The sequence below is a fragment of the Mobula birostris genome, chromosome 3 (genome assembly GCF_030028105.1).
Source record: "Mobula birostris isolate sMobBir1 chromosome 3, sMobBir1.hap1, whole genome shotgun sequence".
Lineage (NCBI taxonomy): Eukaryota > Metazoa > Chordata > Chondrichthyes > Myliobatiformes > Myliobatidae > Mobula > Mobula birostris.
The window spans coordinates 6,877,891-6,897,923 of record NC_092372.1 but is presented as its reverse complement, the minus strand read 5'-3'; the positions used below and the strand labels follow the sequence as shown (position 1 = coordinate 6,897,923).

At 40.1% G+C, this 20,033-nt stretch overlaps 1 protein-coding gene across 4 annotated transcripts in view; it reads left to right on the top strand.

The window, feature by feature from the left end:
• The window catches only part of dym (dymeclin), a 412,200-nt gene that overhangs the window by 107,044 nt on the left and 285,123 nt on the right, over positions 1 to 20,033 (top strand). For all 4 annotated transcript variants that reach the window (XM_072252184.1, XM_072252183.1, XM_072252186.1 and 1 more), the window contains exon 7: positions 12,788 to 12,913. In XM_072252184.1, coding sequence (XP_072108285.1) covers positions 12,788 to 12,913 — 126 coding nt within the window. The remainder of the gene's footprint in view (positions 1 to 12,787; positions 12,914 to 20,033) is intronic.

The following is a 20,033-nucleotide window of genomic DNA, read 5'->3' as shown; positions in this document are numbered from 1 at the left end:
AAAATTACTGCAGTCTTAGGCACCCTAGCTATGTGCTTAAGTAAATAGACCTGGACCAATTTAATGGTTTGTCAGTGCATTCCTAATCCCATTGTTAAAGTACTGTATCTTTTCAAAGTAGATAATGATCAAAGTAAATTTATTATTAAAGTACATATATGTCACCATATACTGCCCTAAGATTCGTTTTCTTGCAGGCATTCATTGTAGAACAAAGAAATACAATAGAATCAATGAAACATAAACAAGTGATTCTGCTGGTATTAGTAATCCAGTGCAACATATACAAAATGCTGGAGGAATTCAGCAGGTCAGGTAGCATCAATGGAAATGAATAATGTGTCGTCGTTTCAGGCCTGATGAAGCACCTTGCCTGAAACATCTGCCCTTTATTCCTTTCCATAGAATCGATGAAAAACTACACACAAGAAATCACTGACAAAAAACAATGTGTTAAAGAAGACCAACTGTGCAAATAAAAGGATATAATAAATAAACAAGTAAAATAAATAATACTGAGAACTTGAGTTGTACAATCCTTGAAAGGAATCTGTAGGTTGTTAAATCAGTTCTATTAGTTGACTCACTCTGAGTGTTGTTGGCTCAATCACTATGGTAACATAGGCTGATATGAAGTACCAACAGAGGAAAGGCTTTCCTCTCTTAAACCGGCATCATTTCCTGTCTCTTATCAATTATTATTTGATGTTAAGCACTTGGAGGCAACTGAATCCCTTGCTTTAATTTGTAGTTAACCTTTTACTCTAGTAATTGGCTTTCAGGAAGGATAACCATAAAGCCTGGTTCCTGTGTGATTTTTGAATTTATTTATTTAGAATTACTCCTTTGGCATTATTCTGCAATTAAATAAATGATTCTTCAGGTTAACCTTTGAAAGTGGAAACAATGAGAACTCTGATCTGGGAAGTGCTTGATGTATTGGTGATAGGGAAGTGAGACTACAGAGTTAGAAAAAGGCCAGTAACGTAATGAAGAATCCCACCCACCCTGCTGATGGGCTGTTTGTCCTACTCCTATCAGGGAGGAGGCTACGTAGCATCCACGCCAGGCCAGCAGACTCAAAAACAGTTACTTTCCCCAATCAGAGAGGCTGATCAACACATCCACCCCTCCACACCTCCAACCACCACTACTTTATCATTTCCTGTCAGAGTCACCTTATGTACAGACACTCCTGTGTCTAGCGTCACTTTATGGGCACACAGTCAATCCATGTATATAAACTAACTTAATTTTTTTTTAACTGCACCGGATCCAGAGTAACAATTATTTTGTCTCCTTTACACTTGTGTGCAGGAAATGAATCTTGAATCTTGAGCAAAAGGGTGGGGATGCTTTGCATCACAGGACAAGAAATATGAATCTGATCCCTCCTTCAACCAATATGTGGTTCACATGCAGTTCTGAGAGCCTTTTCTCTCATATCTATTGTACAGTTGATAGAAAAGATTCAATGTGGAAATCATTGAAATGGCAAACAAAGTGGCACAGTTAGTAGAGGTGCTACCTCATAGCTGCAATGACTCAGGTTCAGTCTTGCCCTCCAGTAGTCTGTGTGAATCTGCTCGTTCTTCTGTGAACTTTGAGGCTTCTGTGTGTTGTGATCTTATTTCACATCTCAAACATGTGCACGTTGTTCAGCTGTTGACCATGGTCAGTGAACATAGATGAGTTGTAGATCCTGGTGAGAATGGATGGGACTGTGGGGAGAATGTAGTGGGTTACAAAGGATGAGTGTAAAAATGAATGTGTGGTGAACTGTATGGACTATGTGGGCTGAGGGGCCTTTTTCCATAACTGTATGTCTCTGAAAGCAGGAATTGTACTTCAGGGCGTCCATTGTCACAGAGAAACAGAAGTAAAAGGCTAAACGTTCTGGACAGAGAAAAACAGATAGAAGGGTAAATATTCTGGGAAAAGGGTAAATATTCTGGGGTGGAAACTTTCATCAGAAGTCCAGGGTACCGGATATTTTACCTACCTTTCATCTCTCTAATACCAGTCCAATGAGGGAAGATCTCATTGAAACCACCTATCAAATAACAATTATTAATAACAGTTATTTCATTCTCCTTTACACTTGTGTACTGGAAATGATATGAAACAATCTTGAATCTTGAACCTTTGATAGTTGCAAGCACAGGGGATCCTGCAGATGGTGGAGAAAAAAGCGCTGAAGAATCTCAGCAGGTCAGGCAGCATCTGTGGAGGGAAATAAACAGTCAGGCTTTTGGCTGAGACCCTTCATCAGTTCTGGAAAGGATGGGAGCTGAAGGCAGAATAAGAAACATTGAAAACCTACAGCACAATACAGGCCCTTCGGCCCACAAAGTTGTGCCAAAGGTGTCCCGACTTTAGAAATTACTAGGCCTACCTATAGCCCTCTATTTTTCTAAGCTCCATGTACCTATCCAAAAGTCTCTTAAAAGACCCTATTGTCAAGACTTTGTCTTGACAGTATGACAAATACAATAAATGTTCGACTTAGATTAGTACAATATAATTTTTTACACCAATTATATATTACACCGCAAAAAATAAATAGATTAAATTCAAATCTATCTGATAAATGTTTTCGGTCTAATCAAGAAATTGGTACTTTTTTACATTCTACTTGGTCTTGTTTTAAAATTCAACCCTTTTGAATAAATTTAAGAATCTTATTGGAACAAATTACTGGAACTCAACTTCCACATAACCCTGTATTATTTCTATTAGGTGATATTGAAGGGATAAAACCGAAACTTAAATTGAATAAATATCAGAAAGAATTTATAAAAATTGCATTGGCAGTAGCTAAGAAAATCTGATTCGTATTTAAGTATGGATCGTTGGAATAATGAAATGGCTAGTTCTATTCCACTCGAAAAAATTACTTATAATTTAAGAGACAAATATGTAACATTTTTGAATATTTGGCGCCCTTATTTACAAAAGATAGGATGGCATATTTAAGTGCTCCGATAAAGACTTTGGTCACTTGGGGTAAGTAACGAATAATTATACCAAATTTATTTTGAATCTCATGGAGCATGTGGAAACCTTCCAACACCCAGGCGGCTCTTTTCTTCCTTTCTTTCTTTTTAGGTAGGACTTTATATGGGGGGGGAGGGTTAAGGGGAGGGGGGAGGGTAGATTCTTTTTTTTTCATGTATTCCTTTTGAAAATTCAATAAAAATTATATTACAAAAAAAAAGACCCTATCGTATCCGCCTCCACCACTGTTGCCGGCAGCCCATTCCATGTACTCACCACTCTCTGAGTAAAAAACGTATCCCTGACATCTCCTCTGTACCTACTCCCCAGCACCTTAAACCTGTGTCCTCTTGTGGCAACCATTTCAGCCCTGGGAAAAAGCCTCTGACTATCCACACGGTCAATGCCTCTCATCATCTTATACACCTCTATCAGGTCACCTCTTATCCTCTGTCGCTCCAAAGAGAAAAGGCCGAGTTCACTCAACCTATTCTCATAGGCCATGTTCCCCAATCCAGGCAACATCCTTGTAAATCTCCTCTGCACCCTTTCTATGGGTTCCATATCCTTCCTGTAGTGAGGCGACCAGAACTGAACACAGTACTCCAAGTTGGGTCTGACCAGGGTCCTCTATAGCAGCAACATTACCTCTCGGCTCCTAAATTCAAGTCCACGATTGATGAAGGCCAATACACTGTACGCCTTCTTAACCACAGAGTCAACCCGCGTGGCTGCTTTGAGCGTCTTATGGACTCGGACCCCAAGATCCCTCTGATCCTCCAACACTGCCAAGGGTCTTACCATTAATGCTATATTAATGGTGGGGAGAGTAAAAGTGCAGTGTAGGAGGTGATTATGGCTCTAAGATTATCCACCATTTAAAAACTTTTAATTGGAATTATGATTGTGTTTCAATTTGCTCTATTAAAGCAAGATGAAAACAGTGTAGGGCTTCCAGATTAAAACTCAGTTTGTGTTAGTTTTGTACAGTCTTGATTTCAGCGGTTCTTCACACGAGACCTTGAGCAGTTGAGAACTGGGTAGAAAGCTGAGAAGCAGGACCTCAGGGAAGTAATTTCTGGATTGCTGCTTGTGCCACGCATCAGTGAGGGTAGAAACATGATGGTTTGGCAGATTAATGCGTGGCTGAGAAGCTGGTGTACGGGGCAGGGCTTCAGGTTCTTAGATCATTGGGATCTCTTCTGGGGGAGGTATGTGACACGGTCTGGTCCGTTGACTCTACATTTTCTTTTAATTCCCTTTTCCCCCTGTTCTACCGGCCTCCTTGATTAAGGCACCTGATTCCCATCCAACCGGCAGCATAAAAACCCCGACTTACATCTACTCAGGGCGGGACTGTCACTTGAGCCAGTGCGGCAATGCACATTCCAGGCTGCCGAGAATGGTGGATTCTAAGTTGCTTCAGTGTCTGGGGTTGCTTCAGGAATTCTGTCTCTTCGTGTCCAGATGAGTTTTGCTGGCTGTTTGCTGCTTCATGTGCTACTCCAAGTCAAGATACGAAATGCCTGCTGTTTGTCTGCACTATTCTGTGTCGAGATAAGGATTGCCAGCCATTTGCCTTTCCAGTTAATGATCCACGGCAAGAGAAGTGCTGTCTGCCGCTTGTCTCCAGTTAGAAGTCCAGCTGCACCAATGCCCCGGGTCAAGAAGAGTTTGGCCTGCCTACTGCTCCTCTGTTCACCCTCACTGTTTGCCTGTGTTTACGCTGTCTCTCGACCGCTGAATACTCTATATTTTAAGTTCCATTCCTGCGCCGGTTGCCTGTGTTAATTTCCCCCCGTGTTAATAGGAGTAGGGTATTCCGCCCTCTGTTCTTTCCCAGCCACGCTCATCCTCTGCTCCACATCCCTGCTCTGCCTAAGTCCCACCACTAAACGCCAGAGTCTTGCTGTAGTGACCCGGGTTCGATCCCCGGTCCAGCTTTGCTATCTCTTTGGCTCCCCTCGGCCTAATCCTCACTCTCTGGCCTTCCTTGCAACTATTAATAAACACACTTCTGTTAATGCTACCTATGTGTCAGTGTCCTGCACTTGGTTTCGCTTCCAACGCCCTTGTAACAGTATGACCTGTTTAAAAGTGACAGGTTGCATCTGAACCCGCGGGGGACGAATATTCTCGCGAGCAGGTTTGTTAGAGCTGTTGGGGAGGGTTTAAACTAATTTGGCACGGGGTTGGGAACTGGTGTGAAGGGACTCAGGAAAGGACAGATGGTAAAAAAAGTAAAGATAGCATGCAGTCAGACTGTCAGGAAGGGCAGGCAGGTGATGGGACTTAGTTGCAGCCAACAGACTAAGTATCAAGTTATTAGCGATGCAGAATCAGAAAGGATAGCAAATACAGTACTCAAGGTGTTGTATCTAAATGCGCGTAGTAGGGGAAATAAAGTGGATGATCTTGTTGCAATGTTACAGATTGTCAGGTATGATATAGTGGTCATTATTGAATCGTGGCTGAAGGATGGTTGTAGTCGGGGACTGAATGTCCAAGGTTATATGTTGTATTGGAGGGATAGGAAGGTAGGCAGAGGGGTAGTGCAGCTCTGCTGGTAAAGAATTGCATCAAATCAGTAGAAAGATGTGACATAGGATCGGAAGTTGTTGAATCCTTGTGGGTTGAGTTAAGAAACTGCAAGGGTAAAAGGACATTGATGGCAGTTATATACAGGCCTCCCAGCAGTGGCTGGGATGTGGACCACAGGTTACAACAGGAAATAGAAAAGGCAAATCGAAAGGGCAATGTTATGGTAGTCATGGGAGATTTTAACATGCAGGTGGATTGGGAAAATCAGGTTGGTAATGGATCTCAAGAGAGTGAATTTGTTGAATGCCTAAGAGAAAGCTTTTTAGAGCAGTTGTCATGGAGCCTACTAGGGGATCAGCTATACTAGATTGGGTGTTATGTAATGAACCCGAGGCCATTAGGGAGCTTAAGATAAAAGAACCCTTCGGAACCAATGATCATAATATGATTGAGTTTAACTTGAAATTTGATAGGGTGAAAGTAAAGTCTGACATAGCAGTATTTCAGTGGAGTAAGCTGCCGGCAGGGATGTCAGCACGGCAGAAATGGCATGTCTTTCTGGGAAAAATGAGGAAGGTGCAGGACATATGTATTCCAAAAATGAAGAAATACTCAAATGGTAAAATAGTACAAAATAGTTGTACTATTTTACCATTTGAGTATTTCTTCATTTTTGGAATACTTATGTCCTGCACCTTCCTCATTTTTCCCAGAAATGTACGCCATTGCTGCTCTGCTGACATCCCTGCCGGCAGCTCCTTCCAATTTCCTTTGGCCAACTCCTCTCTCATACCTAAGGGCAAAGGAAAAGGCATACAACAAAGCAAAAATTAGTGGGACGACGGAGGATTGCGATGTTTTAAAAAACCTACAGAGAGCAACTATAAAGATCATTAGAAGGGAAAAATGAAATATGAAATATGAATGCAAGCTGGCAAATAATACCAAAGTGGATAGTAAACGTTTTTTGAAATATGTTAAAAATAAAAGAGAAGTGAGAGTGGATATAGGACTGCTGAAAAATGAGGCAGGAGAAATAATAACAGGAGACAAGGAGATGGCTGATGAAATAAATGAGTATTTTGCATCTGTCTTCACTGTAGAGGACACTAGCAGTATGCCTGATGTTGTAGTGTGTGAAGGAAGAGAAGTGGGTGCAGTTACTATTACAAGAGAGAAGGTGCTCAAAAAGCTGAAAGACCTAAAGGTACATAAGTCACTCGGACCAGATGAACTGCACCCTAGGGTTCTGAAAGAAGTAGCGTTAGAGATTATGGTGACAATTAGAAATGATCTTTCAGAAATCATTGAACTATGGCATGGTGCCAGAGGACTGGAAAATTGCAAATGTCACTCCACTCTTTAAGAAAGGAGGAAGGCAACAGAAAGGAAATTAGAGATCAGTTAGCCTGACCTCAGTGGTTGGGAAGATGTTGGAGTCAGTTGTTAACGATGAGGTGATGCAGTATTTGGTGACACAGGACAAGATAGTACAAAGTCAGCATGGTTTCCTTCAGGGAAATTCCTGACTGATGAACCTGATGGAATTTTTTGAGGCCATTATAAGTAGGATAGATAAAGGGGATGCAGTGGATGTTGTAAATTTGGACTTTCAGGAGGCCTTTGACAAGGTGCCACACATGAGGCTGCATACCAAGTTAAGAGCCCATGGTATTACCATATTTAGAGCATTGGCTGATTGTTAGGAGGCAGCGAGAGGGAATAAAAGGATCCTTTTCTGGATGGTGACTAGTGGTGTCCTGCAGGGGTTGGTGTTGGAACCACTTCTTTTTATGCTGTTTATCAATGAATTAGATGATGGAATAGATGGCTTTGTTGCCAAGTTTGCAGACGATATGAAGATTGATGGAGGGGCGGGTGGTGTTAAGGAAACAGGAAGGCTGCAGAAGGACTAAGGCAGAACAGGAGAATGGGAAAGAAAGTGGCAAATGAAATACAATGTTGGAGAAATAGCAACAGGGAGAAAATCCAGGAATCTGAGATGCAAAGGGACTTGGGAGTCCTTGTGCAGAACACCCTGAAGGTTAACTTGCAGGTAGAGTCAGTGGTGAGGAAGGCAAATGTAATGTTAGTATTCATTTCAAGGGGTCTAGAATACAAGAGCAAAGAATGATACTGAGGCTTTATAAGGCACTGGTGAGGCCTCACCTTGAGTATTGTGAACAGTTTTGGACTCCTCATCTTAGAAAAGATGTGCTGGCATTGGAGAGGGTCCAGAGGAGGTTCACAAGGATGATTCCAGGAATGAAAAGGTTATCATACAAGGAATGTTTGATGGCTCTGGGTCTGTACTTGCTGGAATTCAGAAGGATGAGGGGGGATCTCATTGAAACCTTTTGAATGTTTAAAGGTCTAGATAGAATTGATGTGGAAAGGATGTTTCCCATGGTGGGAGAGTCTAGGACAACAGGGCACAGTCTCAGGATAGAGGGGTGCCCTTTCAAAACAGAGATGTGGAGAAATTTCTTTAGCCAAAGGGTGGTGAATTTGTTGAATTTGTTGCCACAGGCAGCTGTGGAGGCCAGGTCGTTGGGTGTATTCAAGGCAGAGATTGATAGGTTCTTGATTAGGCATGGCATCAAGGGTTTCGGGGAGATGGCCAGGACTCGGAGTTGAGGAGGAGAGAGAAAAAGGATCAGCCATGATTGAATGGCAAAGCAGACCCGATGGGCCAGATGGCCTAATTCTGCTCCTATGTCTTATGGTCTTGAGGCAACTGTGGTAACTATATGCAATAACGGAACTGAAAAACAATTTAAAAGAGCTTAATTATGTGTATATCTGCTTGAATGGTTGGTTTGATATTCAGAATCAGGTTTAATGTCACTGGCATATTTCATGAAATGTGTTTGATTAGGGCAGCAATACATTGAAATACTTAATAATAATAAAAAACTACAAAATGTAAGAAGTATATATAAAAGAAGTAAATTTAAATAAGTAGTGCAGAGATACGGAAAAAATACTGAGGGGTTCATTCTCCATTCAGAAATCTGATGGCGGAGGAGAAGAAGTTGTTCCTGAAACATTGAGTATATGGCTTCAGGTTCCTGTACTTCCTCCTTGATGAGAAGAGGGCATGTCTGGGTGATGGGGTTCCTTAATGATGGATGCCAGCTTTTTGAGGCATTGCCTTTTGAAGATGTCCTGAATGCTTGGAAGGCTAGTGCTCATGAAGGAATTGGATGAGTTTACAAACTTCTGCAGCTTTTTTCCGATCCTGTGCAGTGGTCCCTCCATACCAGACAGTGATGCAGACACTTAGAATGCTTTTCACAACACGTTTGTAGAAATTTGTGAGTGTCTTTGGTAACTTAACAATTCTGCTCAAATTCCTAATAAAATATAGCTGTTGTCATGCATATTCTGTACCAACCATGTCAAAGCTGTTTCTCTTTAACTCCCTGAAGGTTCGCTATTTCTCCCTTTTACATTAGTGGTGTTAGTATTTCATTCTCTTTTCAGAAACTGATGTACAAATATAGTGCCTTGGAAAAGTATTCAGCCCCCAATCCTTTTGTTCACAAAAATGAGTACTACAACCAGAGATTTTGATCAATTTAACTGAGAATTTTTATTTGTGAATCACGTGTTCCTATTTTCACAGTAGACCCAAAAAACAGCGAAAATAGTAAAGCTTGAAAACTTAAAATTCAAAAACTGAAATGTCAGCAGTTCACAAGTATTTATCCCCTTTACTCAATTTTTAGTTGAACCACCTCTTGCAGTGATTACAGCCAGTAGTCATTTTGGATATATCTCTATTAGCTTTGCACAACGTGATGGAGCAAGATTTGCCCATTTCTCTTTGCAAAATTGCTCAAGCTGTGCCAGATTAGTTTGAGAGAGGCGGTGGACAGCAATCGAGGTCTTTCCAGAGATGTTCGATTGGGCCAAAGTCAGGACTCTGTGCTACTCAAGGACATCAATTTTCTTCATTTGAGGCCACTCCATGGTTAATTTGGTAGTGTGCTTTATGTTGTTGTCCTGCTGAAAGATAAACATCCTCCCCAGTTTAAGCTATCTGGTGGAGGAATTTTTTGGCCTCGACACTAAGCAGTACCTGTGGCAAAATCTAATACTGCATATCAGCCTGGTAACACCATCCCTACCTGTAAGGTATGGTGGAGGTAGGATCATGCTCTGGGGATCCTCTTCAGCAGGAGGGACTGGAAATCTGATCAGGTTTGAAAGGAAGATGAATGTGCTAAACACAGATAGATCCTGAATAAAAACCTGATAGCCTCTGCCAGAAAGCTTAAACTGGGAAGGAAGTTTGTCTTTCAGCAGGGCAGTGACCCAAAGCACACAGCCAGAGCAACCATGGAGTAGCTTCAAATGAAGACAATTGACGTTCTTGATTGGCCTTAACCTGCCTCATCTTAACTTGATCGAACATCTCTGGCAAAACCTCAGGATTGCTGTCCACCTTCGTTCCCAAATAACCAGGCACTTGAGCAATTTTGCAAGGAAGAATGGGCAAATCTTGCTCTATCACATTATGCAAAGCTAACAGAGATTATTGGTTGTAATAGCTGTGAGAGGTGGTTCAACTAATTATTGAGGAAGGGAGAATGAATACTTTCGACATTTGCTAACATTTGAGTTTTTGAGTTTTTAGTTTTTTATGCTTTTTAATTTTCCCAGATTTTTGGGCTCCACTGTGGCAAAAAAAGGAGCACCTGTTTTACAAATAATAATTCTCAGTTAAATTGATCAAAATCTCTGGTTGTAATACTCATTTATATGAAAAAAAGGTTGGGGGCTGAATACTTTTTCAAAGCACTGTATATTCTACTATAAAAGGAAATTGTTACTAATTATTGAGTATCACACATAAATAAGGTGGCTAGAAAATCATTAAGACCAAAAAACCATAAGATTTAGGAGCACAATTAGGCCATTTGGCCCATCGAGTCTGCTCTGTCATTTCATCATGGCTGATCGAATTTTCCTCTTAAGACCCATTCCCCTGTCTGCTCCCTGTATCCCTTCAAGCTCTGACCGATCGAGAACCTATCAATCTCTGCTGTAAATATACATAAAGACTTGGCCTCTACAGCTGCCTGTGGCAAAGAATTCCAAAGGTTCGCCACTCTGTGGCTAAAGAAATTCCTCCTCATCTCTATTCTAAAAGGACACCTCTCTGTTGTGAGGCTATGTCCTCTGGGTCTAGACTCTCCCACCGTATGAAACTTTCAATTAAATTTGAATGGTGTTATGATGTTTACTGGAAAACCAAAGCAGAACTTAAGAGGTTAAGGGTGTGATCAGGTGACTTGTGGAAGATAAAAATATGGCATTAAAAAATTAAAAGTAAGATTATTTTGGGTTGTCACAGTAGTCTAGTGGTTAGCTCAGTCTGGAGTTCAGTTCTGACGCAATCTGTAAGGCTTTTGTATTTCCTGCCCTTGACTGCATGGATTTCCTCCGGGTGCCCTGGTTTCCTCCCATGTTCCAAAAAAACATACTGATAAGTAGGTTAATTTGGTCATTATAAATTGCTGGCTGGTGAGGCTTGTTGGGCCAGAAGGGCCTGTTCTGTGCTGTAATTCAAAATGAAGAAATAAGTACATACATAAATAAGTATTGAGGAAGTAATCCTGAATTGGATCAGAATTAAATAAATGATATGGATTAAAGTAAAATTCTGCTTTTAATTAAGCAGAGAAAGGTAAGGTGGCCTCTTTGCGGTGTGCCACACAAGCAGAGATAATGAATCTGCATAGCCAAGTTTGACATCCACATAAGTTCTTCTAGGGATAATTACTTAAGCAATCTGTATTACCATATAACCATATAACAACTACAGCACGGAAACAGGCCATCTCGGCCCTTCTAGTCTGTGCCGAACTCTTACTCTCACCTAGTCCCACCGACCTGCACTCAGCCCATAACCCTCTATTCCTTTCCTGTCCATATAGCTATCCAATTTTAAACGACAACATCGAACCTGCCTCAACCACTTCTGCTGGAAGCTCGTTCTGCACAGCTACCAGCACAGTAAAGAAGTTCCCCCTCATGTTACCCCTAAACTTTTGCCCTTTAACTCTCAACTCATGTTCTCTTGTTTGAATCTCCCCCACTCTCAATGGAAAATGCCTATCCGCGCCAACTCTATCTATCCCCTTCATAATTTTAAATACCTCTATCAAGTCCCCCCTCAACCTTTTACGCTCCAAAGAATAAAGACCCAACTTGTTCAACCTTTCCCTGTAACTTAGGAGATGAAACCCAGGTAACATTCTAGTAAATCTTCTCTATACTCTCTCAATTTTGTTGACATCTTTCCTATAATTCGGTGACCAGAACTGTACACAATACTCCAGATTTGGCCTTACCAATGCCTTGTACAATTTCAACATTACATCCCAACTCCTATACTCAATGCTCTGATTTATAAAGGCCAGCATACCAAAAGCTTTCTTCACCATCCTGTCCACATGAGATTCCACTTTCAGGGAACTATGCACCATTATTCCTAGATCCCTCTGTTCTACTGCATTCTTCAGTGCTCTACCATTTACCATGTATGTCCTATTTTGATTAGTCCTACCAAAATGTAGCACCTCACATTTATCAACATTAAACTCCATCTGCCATCTTTCAGCCCACTCTTCTAACTGGCCTAAATCTCTCTGCAAGCTTTGAAAACCTACTTCATTATCCACAGCTCCACCTATCTTAGTATCATCTGCATACTTACTCATCCAATTTACCACCCCGTCATCCAGACCATTAATATATATGACAAACAACCTTTGTCTAATTTTCCTTGGGTTTACATTTCTCTTGCAGTTAGATTTGCCGAATATTGCACAAAGTATTCAGCAAATCTGATGCTGTATCTGTGGATTTCATTGTTACAGACGGCTGTGGAGGCCAAGTTATTGGGTATACAGGTATTTAAAGCGTAAGTTGATAGGTTCTTGATTAGGTTACAGGGAGAAAGCGGGGAATGAGATTGAGATGGATAATATATCAGCCATGATAGATTGGCAAAGCAGACTTGATGGGCTGAATGGGCTATGTTCTGCTCCTATGTCTTATGGTCTTATAGAATATAAATGTATTTTGTGACTAATATAATGAATGCTTTATTTAAATGGACCATTAAAAGCTGTTTAACCTGTCTTATGTTTTGGTGCTTTATGTTGTATAAATTCACTTACAACGAGTTATTGCAAGATGGCATGTTGATCTAAACTATTTTGATGTTTGCTTGCAGAGATATTACATATAGCATTCTTCTCGAGTCTGTGACCACCCTTTTGGTTCTACTGTCTTGCCAGCTGTTCCAGAAAGAGATAATTCGAGAGAGTACAATATACAAGTACTTAATGCAAGGACAATGGTATGACGACTTTATTCGACTTTGTATGATTTAATTTAAGAGAAATATGTAAGTGTGAATAATAAGTTCTCCACCCTGACTTTGAAACCTCTGTTAATCTTGGAGGAGATCAGAGCAGAATCACTGTGCATATTTTCTGAGAAGATAGTTAACCATTTCCTTTTGGTGTACAGACTTCTCAATTGAATGAAAAATATAGAAATGATCAGGATTGCAAATAGAAAAGTTAAAAGCATTTCCTGTGTTTCAGAAATTCAAATTCTAAAGTTAGGATATGCCTGTGGATCTGTTGACTATGGCTGGGCTCATTTTATTTGCTTAAGATGATTGAAACAATCATGAAAAGCAGTGATAGGAATTAAGATTTTTCCAACTTTTTCCCCCTCCTTCCCTCTTTTTTATTTTCCCACTTTGGTCTTACCTTTTCTCCTCACCTCCCCATGGTGCCTCTCCTCCTTCCCTTTCTCTCATGGTCCTCTCTTCTCTCCTGTCAGACGCTTTCTTTTTCAGCCCTTTATCTTTCCCATCTATTATCTTCCAGCTTCTTATTTTATCGCCCTACCCACCTGGCTTCATCTATCATCTTCTATCTTTTCTTATTCTGGCTTCTTCCCGCTTCCTTTCCAGTCCAGTCCTCAGCGTGAAATGTTGACTGTTAATCCATTCCGTAGACACTGCCAGACCTGCAGAGTTCCTCCAGCATTTTGTGTATGTTGCTCTGGATTTCCAGAATCTCTTGTGTGTAGGAGTTGAACTAATAGTGTTCTGGTGGGACTTGTAAAATTCAAATTAAGTCAGAGGCAATAAATAAATTGGAAAACAGATATAAAGTCAAAGTCAGGAAAATACTTAGTAGATCAGGCAGTGTCTAGAGAGGGAGACTGGTTTAAGATATCAGGCTTTTAAAACATTGAGAGGTACTATTTCAATGCAACAGGCTGGCCTTTGGCCCTGTACTGTAGTGTTCCATGAAACACCACTTGCTCTGCCCATTGACTTCATAACAAGGGCTTTGACCTCATGGTTACTCCCAAAAGCATTAAGGGAGACTAGAGAAAAAAAAACTTGCCAAGAATCTAAATATTAAATACATCACCAGATCACTGAACTTGAGCACTTTGGAGGTAAGTGGATAAATATTTAAACAACAAATTTTTGTTTGTAAAAATTGGCACTTTTTTTCTGAAGCAGTGCATTTTTTTCATGCACTTAATCTTTGATCGCAAATTGTAAGATAGTTTTTCAAGTAAAATTCAAAATAAGTTTATTTTCAAAGTACATATATGTCACCATATACAACCATGAAATTCATTTTCTTGTGGGCATACACAATAAATCCAATAACCTTAATAGAATCAATGACAGACTGCTCTAACTGGGTGGACAGCAGACTGTGCAAATGCGAAAGAAAGAAATGATAATAAAAGCTATATAGGATGCTGGTCAGACCCCACTTGGAGTACTGTGCTCACTTCTGGTCGCATCACTACAGAAAGGATGTGGGAACCATAGAAAGGAGATTTACAGGGATGTTGCCTGGATTGGGGAGCATGCTTTATGAGAATAGGTTGAGTGAACTTGGCCTTTTTTTCCTTGGAGCGACGGAGGATAAGAGGTGACCTGTAAGATGATGAGAGGGATTGATCATGTGGATAGTCAGAGGCTTTTTCCCAGGGCTGAAATGGCTAGCATGAGAGGGCACAGTTTTAAGATGCTTGGAAGTAGGTACAGAGGAGATGTTAGGGATATGTTTTTTTACTCAGAAAGTGGTGAGTACTTGGAATGGGCTGCTGGTGACAGTAGTGGAGGCGGATACGATAGGGTCTTTTAAGAGATTCCTGGACAGGTATATGGAGCTCAGAAAAATAGAGGGCTGTGGGTAACCCTAGGTAATTTCTAAATTAAGGACATGTTTGGCACAGCTTTGTGGGCTGAAGGGCCTGTATTGTGCTGTAGGTTTCCTATGTTTCTATGATAATAATACCTGTGAAATTCTTACAGCATCTGATTATGCATTCGCATACTATAATCTCTCTATCTATTAACAGGCAAAAAAGAAAAACTACCATTATCAAAGTAAACTGAGGCATTTTTCAGGGCGAGTCTCTAAGCCTACTATAGTTTTGTCTAGCTTTAAACATGCTCTCTAATTTACTGAATTGGACAAAAATAGGGTATCAAATCAGAGACAACCGAATGAGTTTTACCTTGACACACCTTCTACACATGGATGATTTGAAATTAAATGCTCCCTCATCAGTAAAGCTAAAGCAGTTAATTCAAATTGTAGAACGATTTTCAAAAGATCTAAACATGAATTTTGGACCAGTGAAGTGCAGATCATTAAACAAAGAAAGTTGCAATAGACCCAGTAGAATATAAAACAGAGCAGCAGGATACAATACAACTGATGGATGAATATGAAACATGTAAGTATCTGGGATATCCACACGCAAAGAAAATAGATCATCGTGTGATAATGGGAAAACTTGCGACAGAATGTATTGCAAAGCTTAAGAAAATCTGCCAAACAGAGCTTAGTAGTAAAAATATAACGAAGACAATAAACACTTTCGCTATACTCATATTAATGTATTCTTTTGGCTTAATATCTTAGTCTGAAACTGATCTGGAAAATTTACAAAGAAAATAGGAACTGATATGACAAATTTTAGAGAACACTATATACGCCCAAGTGCACTTAGATTAACACTACCCAGGACAGAGGAGGAAGAGGAATAACAGACATAAAAAATTACACAACAGGCAGATAAAACATCTGAGGATATATTTTCATCCATGAAACCAGGATTCAGCGCTTCACGTGAGCATATACTATTCTGATAAGAAGTGCACACCATTAAACTTAAATGAAAGCACAACCTAGAAAAGTGAAGAAATTATCACTATAGAAGAAAAAGCCAATGGAAGAGCATGACTCTCCATGGAAGACATTCCCACGATCTGAGCAGACTGGATGTCGACAAGGAAGCATTGAATGCCTGGCTCAGAGTTGGAGACGTCTTCCCAGAAACAGGTGGTTTCCTTGTGGCAAGACAGGACCACAGTCATAGAAAAGTACAGCACAGAAACTGGTGGTTTACACAAAAAAATTGTAACAGACCAGCAAATTCAAGGTGATTAATGCAGAAAATGCCAAGAGAAACCAGAAACAATCCAGCACATTACAGGATCCTGCAGCAGCTTAACTCAATCTGGTTACTTACACAGGCACAATCAAGTGGCAAACATTGTTAATCAAAATGCTGCTTGAAAGTACAAGCTCATAAAAGGCACCATACCTTGCTATAAATCAGAATCAGAAACAATCAGATTTAATATCACCGGCACATGTTGTGGAGTTTGTTAACTTAGCTGCAGCAGTACAATGCAATGCATGATAAATATAGAAATAAATTAATAAATCCTACAAATTATATTATGACTGATCCATTATTACAGATAGGACAATCCATGACTACTGTCTGGATAGCCATTCCAAACACAAACAACATACAGAAATCAGTAAGTGAAAAACGCTGAATTAAAAGTGGAAATTGAAAGACTATGCAACATGAACAGGGTATACGTTGTCCCAGCAGTAATGTCTACAATTGGTATCATCCCAATGTCACTACACAATAGCATTAAACAATTAGGCCTACACAGCAATATTTATGTAAATCTTCAGAAAGCCACAATACTGAACACCACTAGAATTGTCCAAATGTTCCTAGCAATTGAGAAATGAGTGTAGTTGGTTATGCCTGTACCTCAGATTTTGCCAGCTTGAGTTGAGAAAAAATTAATATATAACAACAATAATAATATTGAGAACATGTTCTTGAAAGTGAGTCCACAGGTACTGGTAGTATTTCAGTGATGGGGTGAGTGAAGTTGAGTGGTTCAAGAACCTGATGATTGAGGGCTAATAACTGATCCCGAACCTGTGGTGTAGGTCCCGAGGCTCCTGTACCTTCTTCCTGATAGCAACAGTGAGAAGAGAGCATGACCTAGGTGGTTGGGGTCCCTGATACTGGATGCTGCTTTCCTGTGACAGTGTTTCATGTAGATGTGCTCAGTGGTTGGGAGGGCTTTACCTGTGATGGACTGGGCTGTATCCACTATTTTTTGTAGGATTTTCCATTCAGGGGTATTGGTGATGCAGCCGCCAGTCAAAATACTTTCCACTACACATCCTCAGAAGTTTGTGAAAGTTTTAGATGTTATGTGAATCTTCACAAACTCCTGAGGAGGTAGAGGCGTTGTCGTGCTTTCTTAATTGCATTTATGTGCTGGGCCGAGGACAGGTCCACTGAAAAGACAGCACTGAGGAATTTAAAGTTGCTGACCCTCTTCACCTTTGATCCTCCAATGAGGACTAGTTCTTGAACCTCTTGTTTTGTCATCCTGAAGTCAATAATCTGCCCCTTGGTCTTACTGACAGTGAGCAAAAGCTTGTTGCTATTGCAGCACTCAGCCAGATTTTAAAATTCATTTCCTTCCAGACGTTTACAGGAAAATCAAGAAATACAATGGAATTTACAATAAAATTATACATAAGTGGACACAGATTGACAAATAACCAATGGAAAAGTAAATTTGTACAGAAAAAATTACTTGTACTGATCTAAGTTGAATTGGGCCCCTTACTTTTTTGTACAAAGTGATTACAGGAGACAGTGTTATCTTAGTGTTAGTTTCCCAAATTGCCAATTTAATCTATATTTCTTGAGATATTGATGTTCACTGAATGATGAAACTACTTGAATATGGTATTTCTGAAATAACCATGTGTAGCCAAGACACTCCTTCCATTCTCAGTGCTTTTCATCTATAAATTTCATTATATAAAACTAAAATTATGTAGATTGCTGTTCTTTTCATCCATTCAACACTCTTATCATCAGTACAGTGGATAAAGTGTCCACTACAATAAAGATATTTCCATACCAACCTATGATGCAGCCAGAAAATATAATTTCCACTACACATCTATAGAAGTTTGTCAAGGTTTTAGATGTCATGTCAAATCTTTTTAAATTCATAAGGAAGTAGAGGTGCTTCTGTGCTTTCCTCATAATTGCACTTACTTGCTGGGCCCAGGACTGTTCCTTCAAAATATTTCCACTAAGGAACTTAAAGATGCTGACCCTCTCCATCGATGAAGACTGACACATGGACCTCTGGTTTCTTTCTCCTGAAGACTAATATCAGCTCCTTGATCTTGCTGGTATTGAGTAAGAAGTTGTTATGAGACCACTCAGTCAGATTTTCAATCTCCCTCATATATGCTGATTCATCACCACCTTTGATTTGGCCAATGACAGTGGTGTTGTCAAGATGAATGTGGTATTGGAGCTGTGCGTAGCCACGCAGGAACTCCCAGCACCAAGTTCATGCTCTCTTCTTGCTGCTGCAATCAGGAAGAAGGTACAGGAGCTTCAGGACACAAAACACCAGGTTCAGGAACAGTTATTAGTCCTCAACCATCAGGCTCTTGACCAGTGGGGATAACTTAACTCAACACAAACGAGAAAATCTGCAAATACTGGAAATCCAAGCAACACACACAAAATGCTGGAGGAGCTCTGCAGGCCCAGGCAGCATCAATGGAAATACAGTTGACGTTTTGAGCCAAGACTCCTCAGCAGGACCTCCATTATTTTGTGTTTGTTGTTTTAGCTTCACCTGACTTAACTTGCCCCATCACTGAACTGTTCCCGCAACCAATGGACTCACTTTCAAGAACTCTTCATCTCATGTTCTAAATATTGGTTATTTATTATTATTATTAATATTTCATTTTTTCTATCGTTTTGTATTTGTATAGTTTGTTGTATTTTGCATGCTGGTTGTCTGCCCTGTTTGGCATGGTTTTTCATTGATTCTATTATGGTTATTGGATTTATCGGGTATGTCCGCAAGAAAATGAATCTCAGGGTTGTATATTGTGATGTATATGTACTTTGATAATAAATTTTGTTTGAACTTTGATTTTTTTGCTACTTGTGACAAAATTACTGAAGTGTTTGTTTACTTATTTATTTTCATTGTCTGCTTTATACAAGATCCCACAAGCAGTGGTGATGACAGATGAATCCCATCAGTTTTGGGCCCCTTATCGAAAAGATGATGTACTGGCATTGGAGAGAGTCCGGATGAGATTCATGAGAATGATTCCAAGAATGAAAGGGTTAACACATGAAGAGCATTTGATGGCTCTGAGCCTGTACTTGTTGGAGTTCAGAAGAATGAGGGACAATCTCATTGAAACCTATCGAATGTTGAAAGGCCCAGATGGAGTGGATAAGGAGAGGATGTTCTTACAGTGGGGGAGTCTAGGACCAGAGGGCTCAGCCTTAGAATAGAGGAACTTCCATTTAGAACAGAGATGAGGAGGAATTTCTTTAGCCAGAGTGTGGTGAATCTGTCTAATTCATTGCTACAGACTGCTGTGAAGGCCAAGTCATTGGGCATATTTAAAACAGAGATTGATAGGTTCTTAATTAGTAAAGGTGTCAAAGGTTGGCGGGAGAATACAGAAGAATGGGGTTGAGAGGGACAATAAATCAGCCGTGATGGTTCTGCTCCTGTGTCTTATGTAACCATAATAACATCAACATTCCTTGACAAAAGTTCTGAAGGTTTTAAATAAAACGAGCCTGTATTTGTTTTCGTTGTCTATGCAAGATTCCACAAGCAGTGGTGTTAACAGGTGAAGGTAATCATAAATCTGTAGCTAAAATGAATGAAATGCACATGGAATGGAAAGAGTCAATATTATTTAATCTTTTAACAAAATTTAGGATTACTTACAGGATTCTGCAATAAAATGTCTTGGCAATTCCCCAGTCGATAGACTTGTTTTTTTGCTGCTAAAAGTATTTGAGAATATTATAAATTCAAAAGGTTCTGCAGATGCTGAAAATCTAGAGCATCACACGCAAAATGATGGAGGAACTCAGCAGATTAGGTAGCTTCTATGCAGAGGAATAAACAGTTGTTATTTCAGGTTGAGACCTTTCATCGGCACTAGAGAGGAAGGGGGAGAAGAGAAGCAAGAATAAGAAGTGGGGGTGAGAGGAAGGTGATAGGTGAAGCCAGGTGGGTGCTGGGA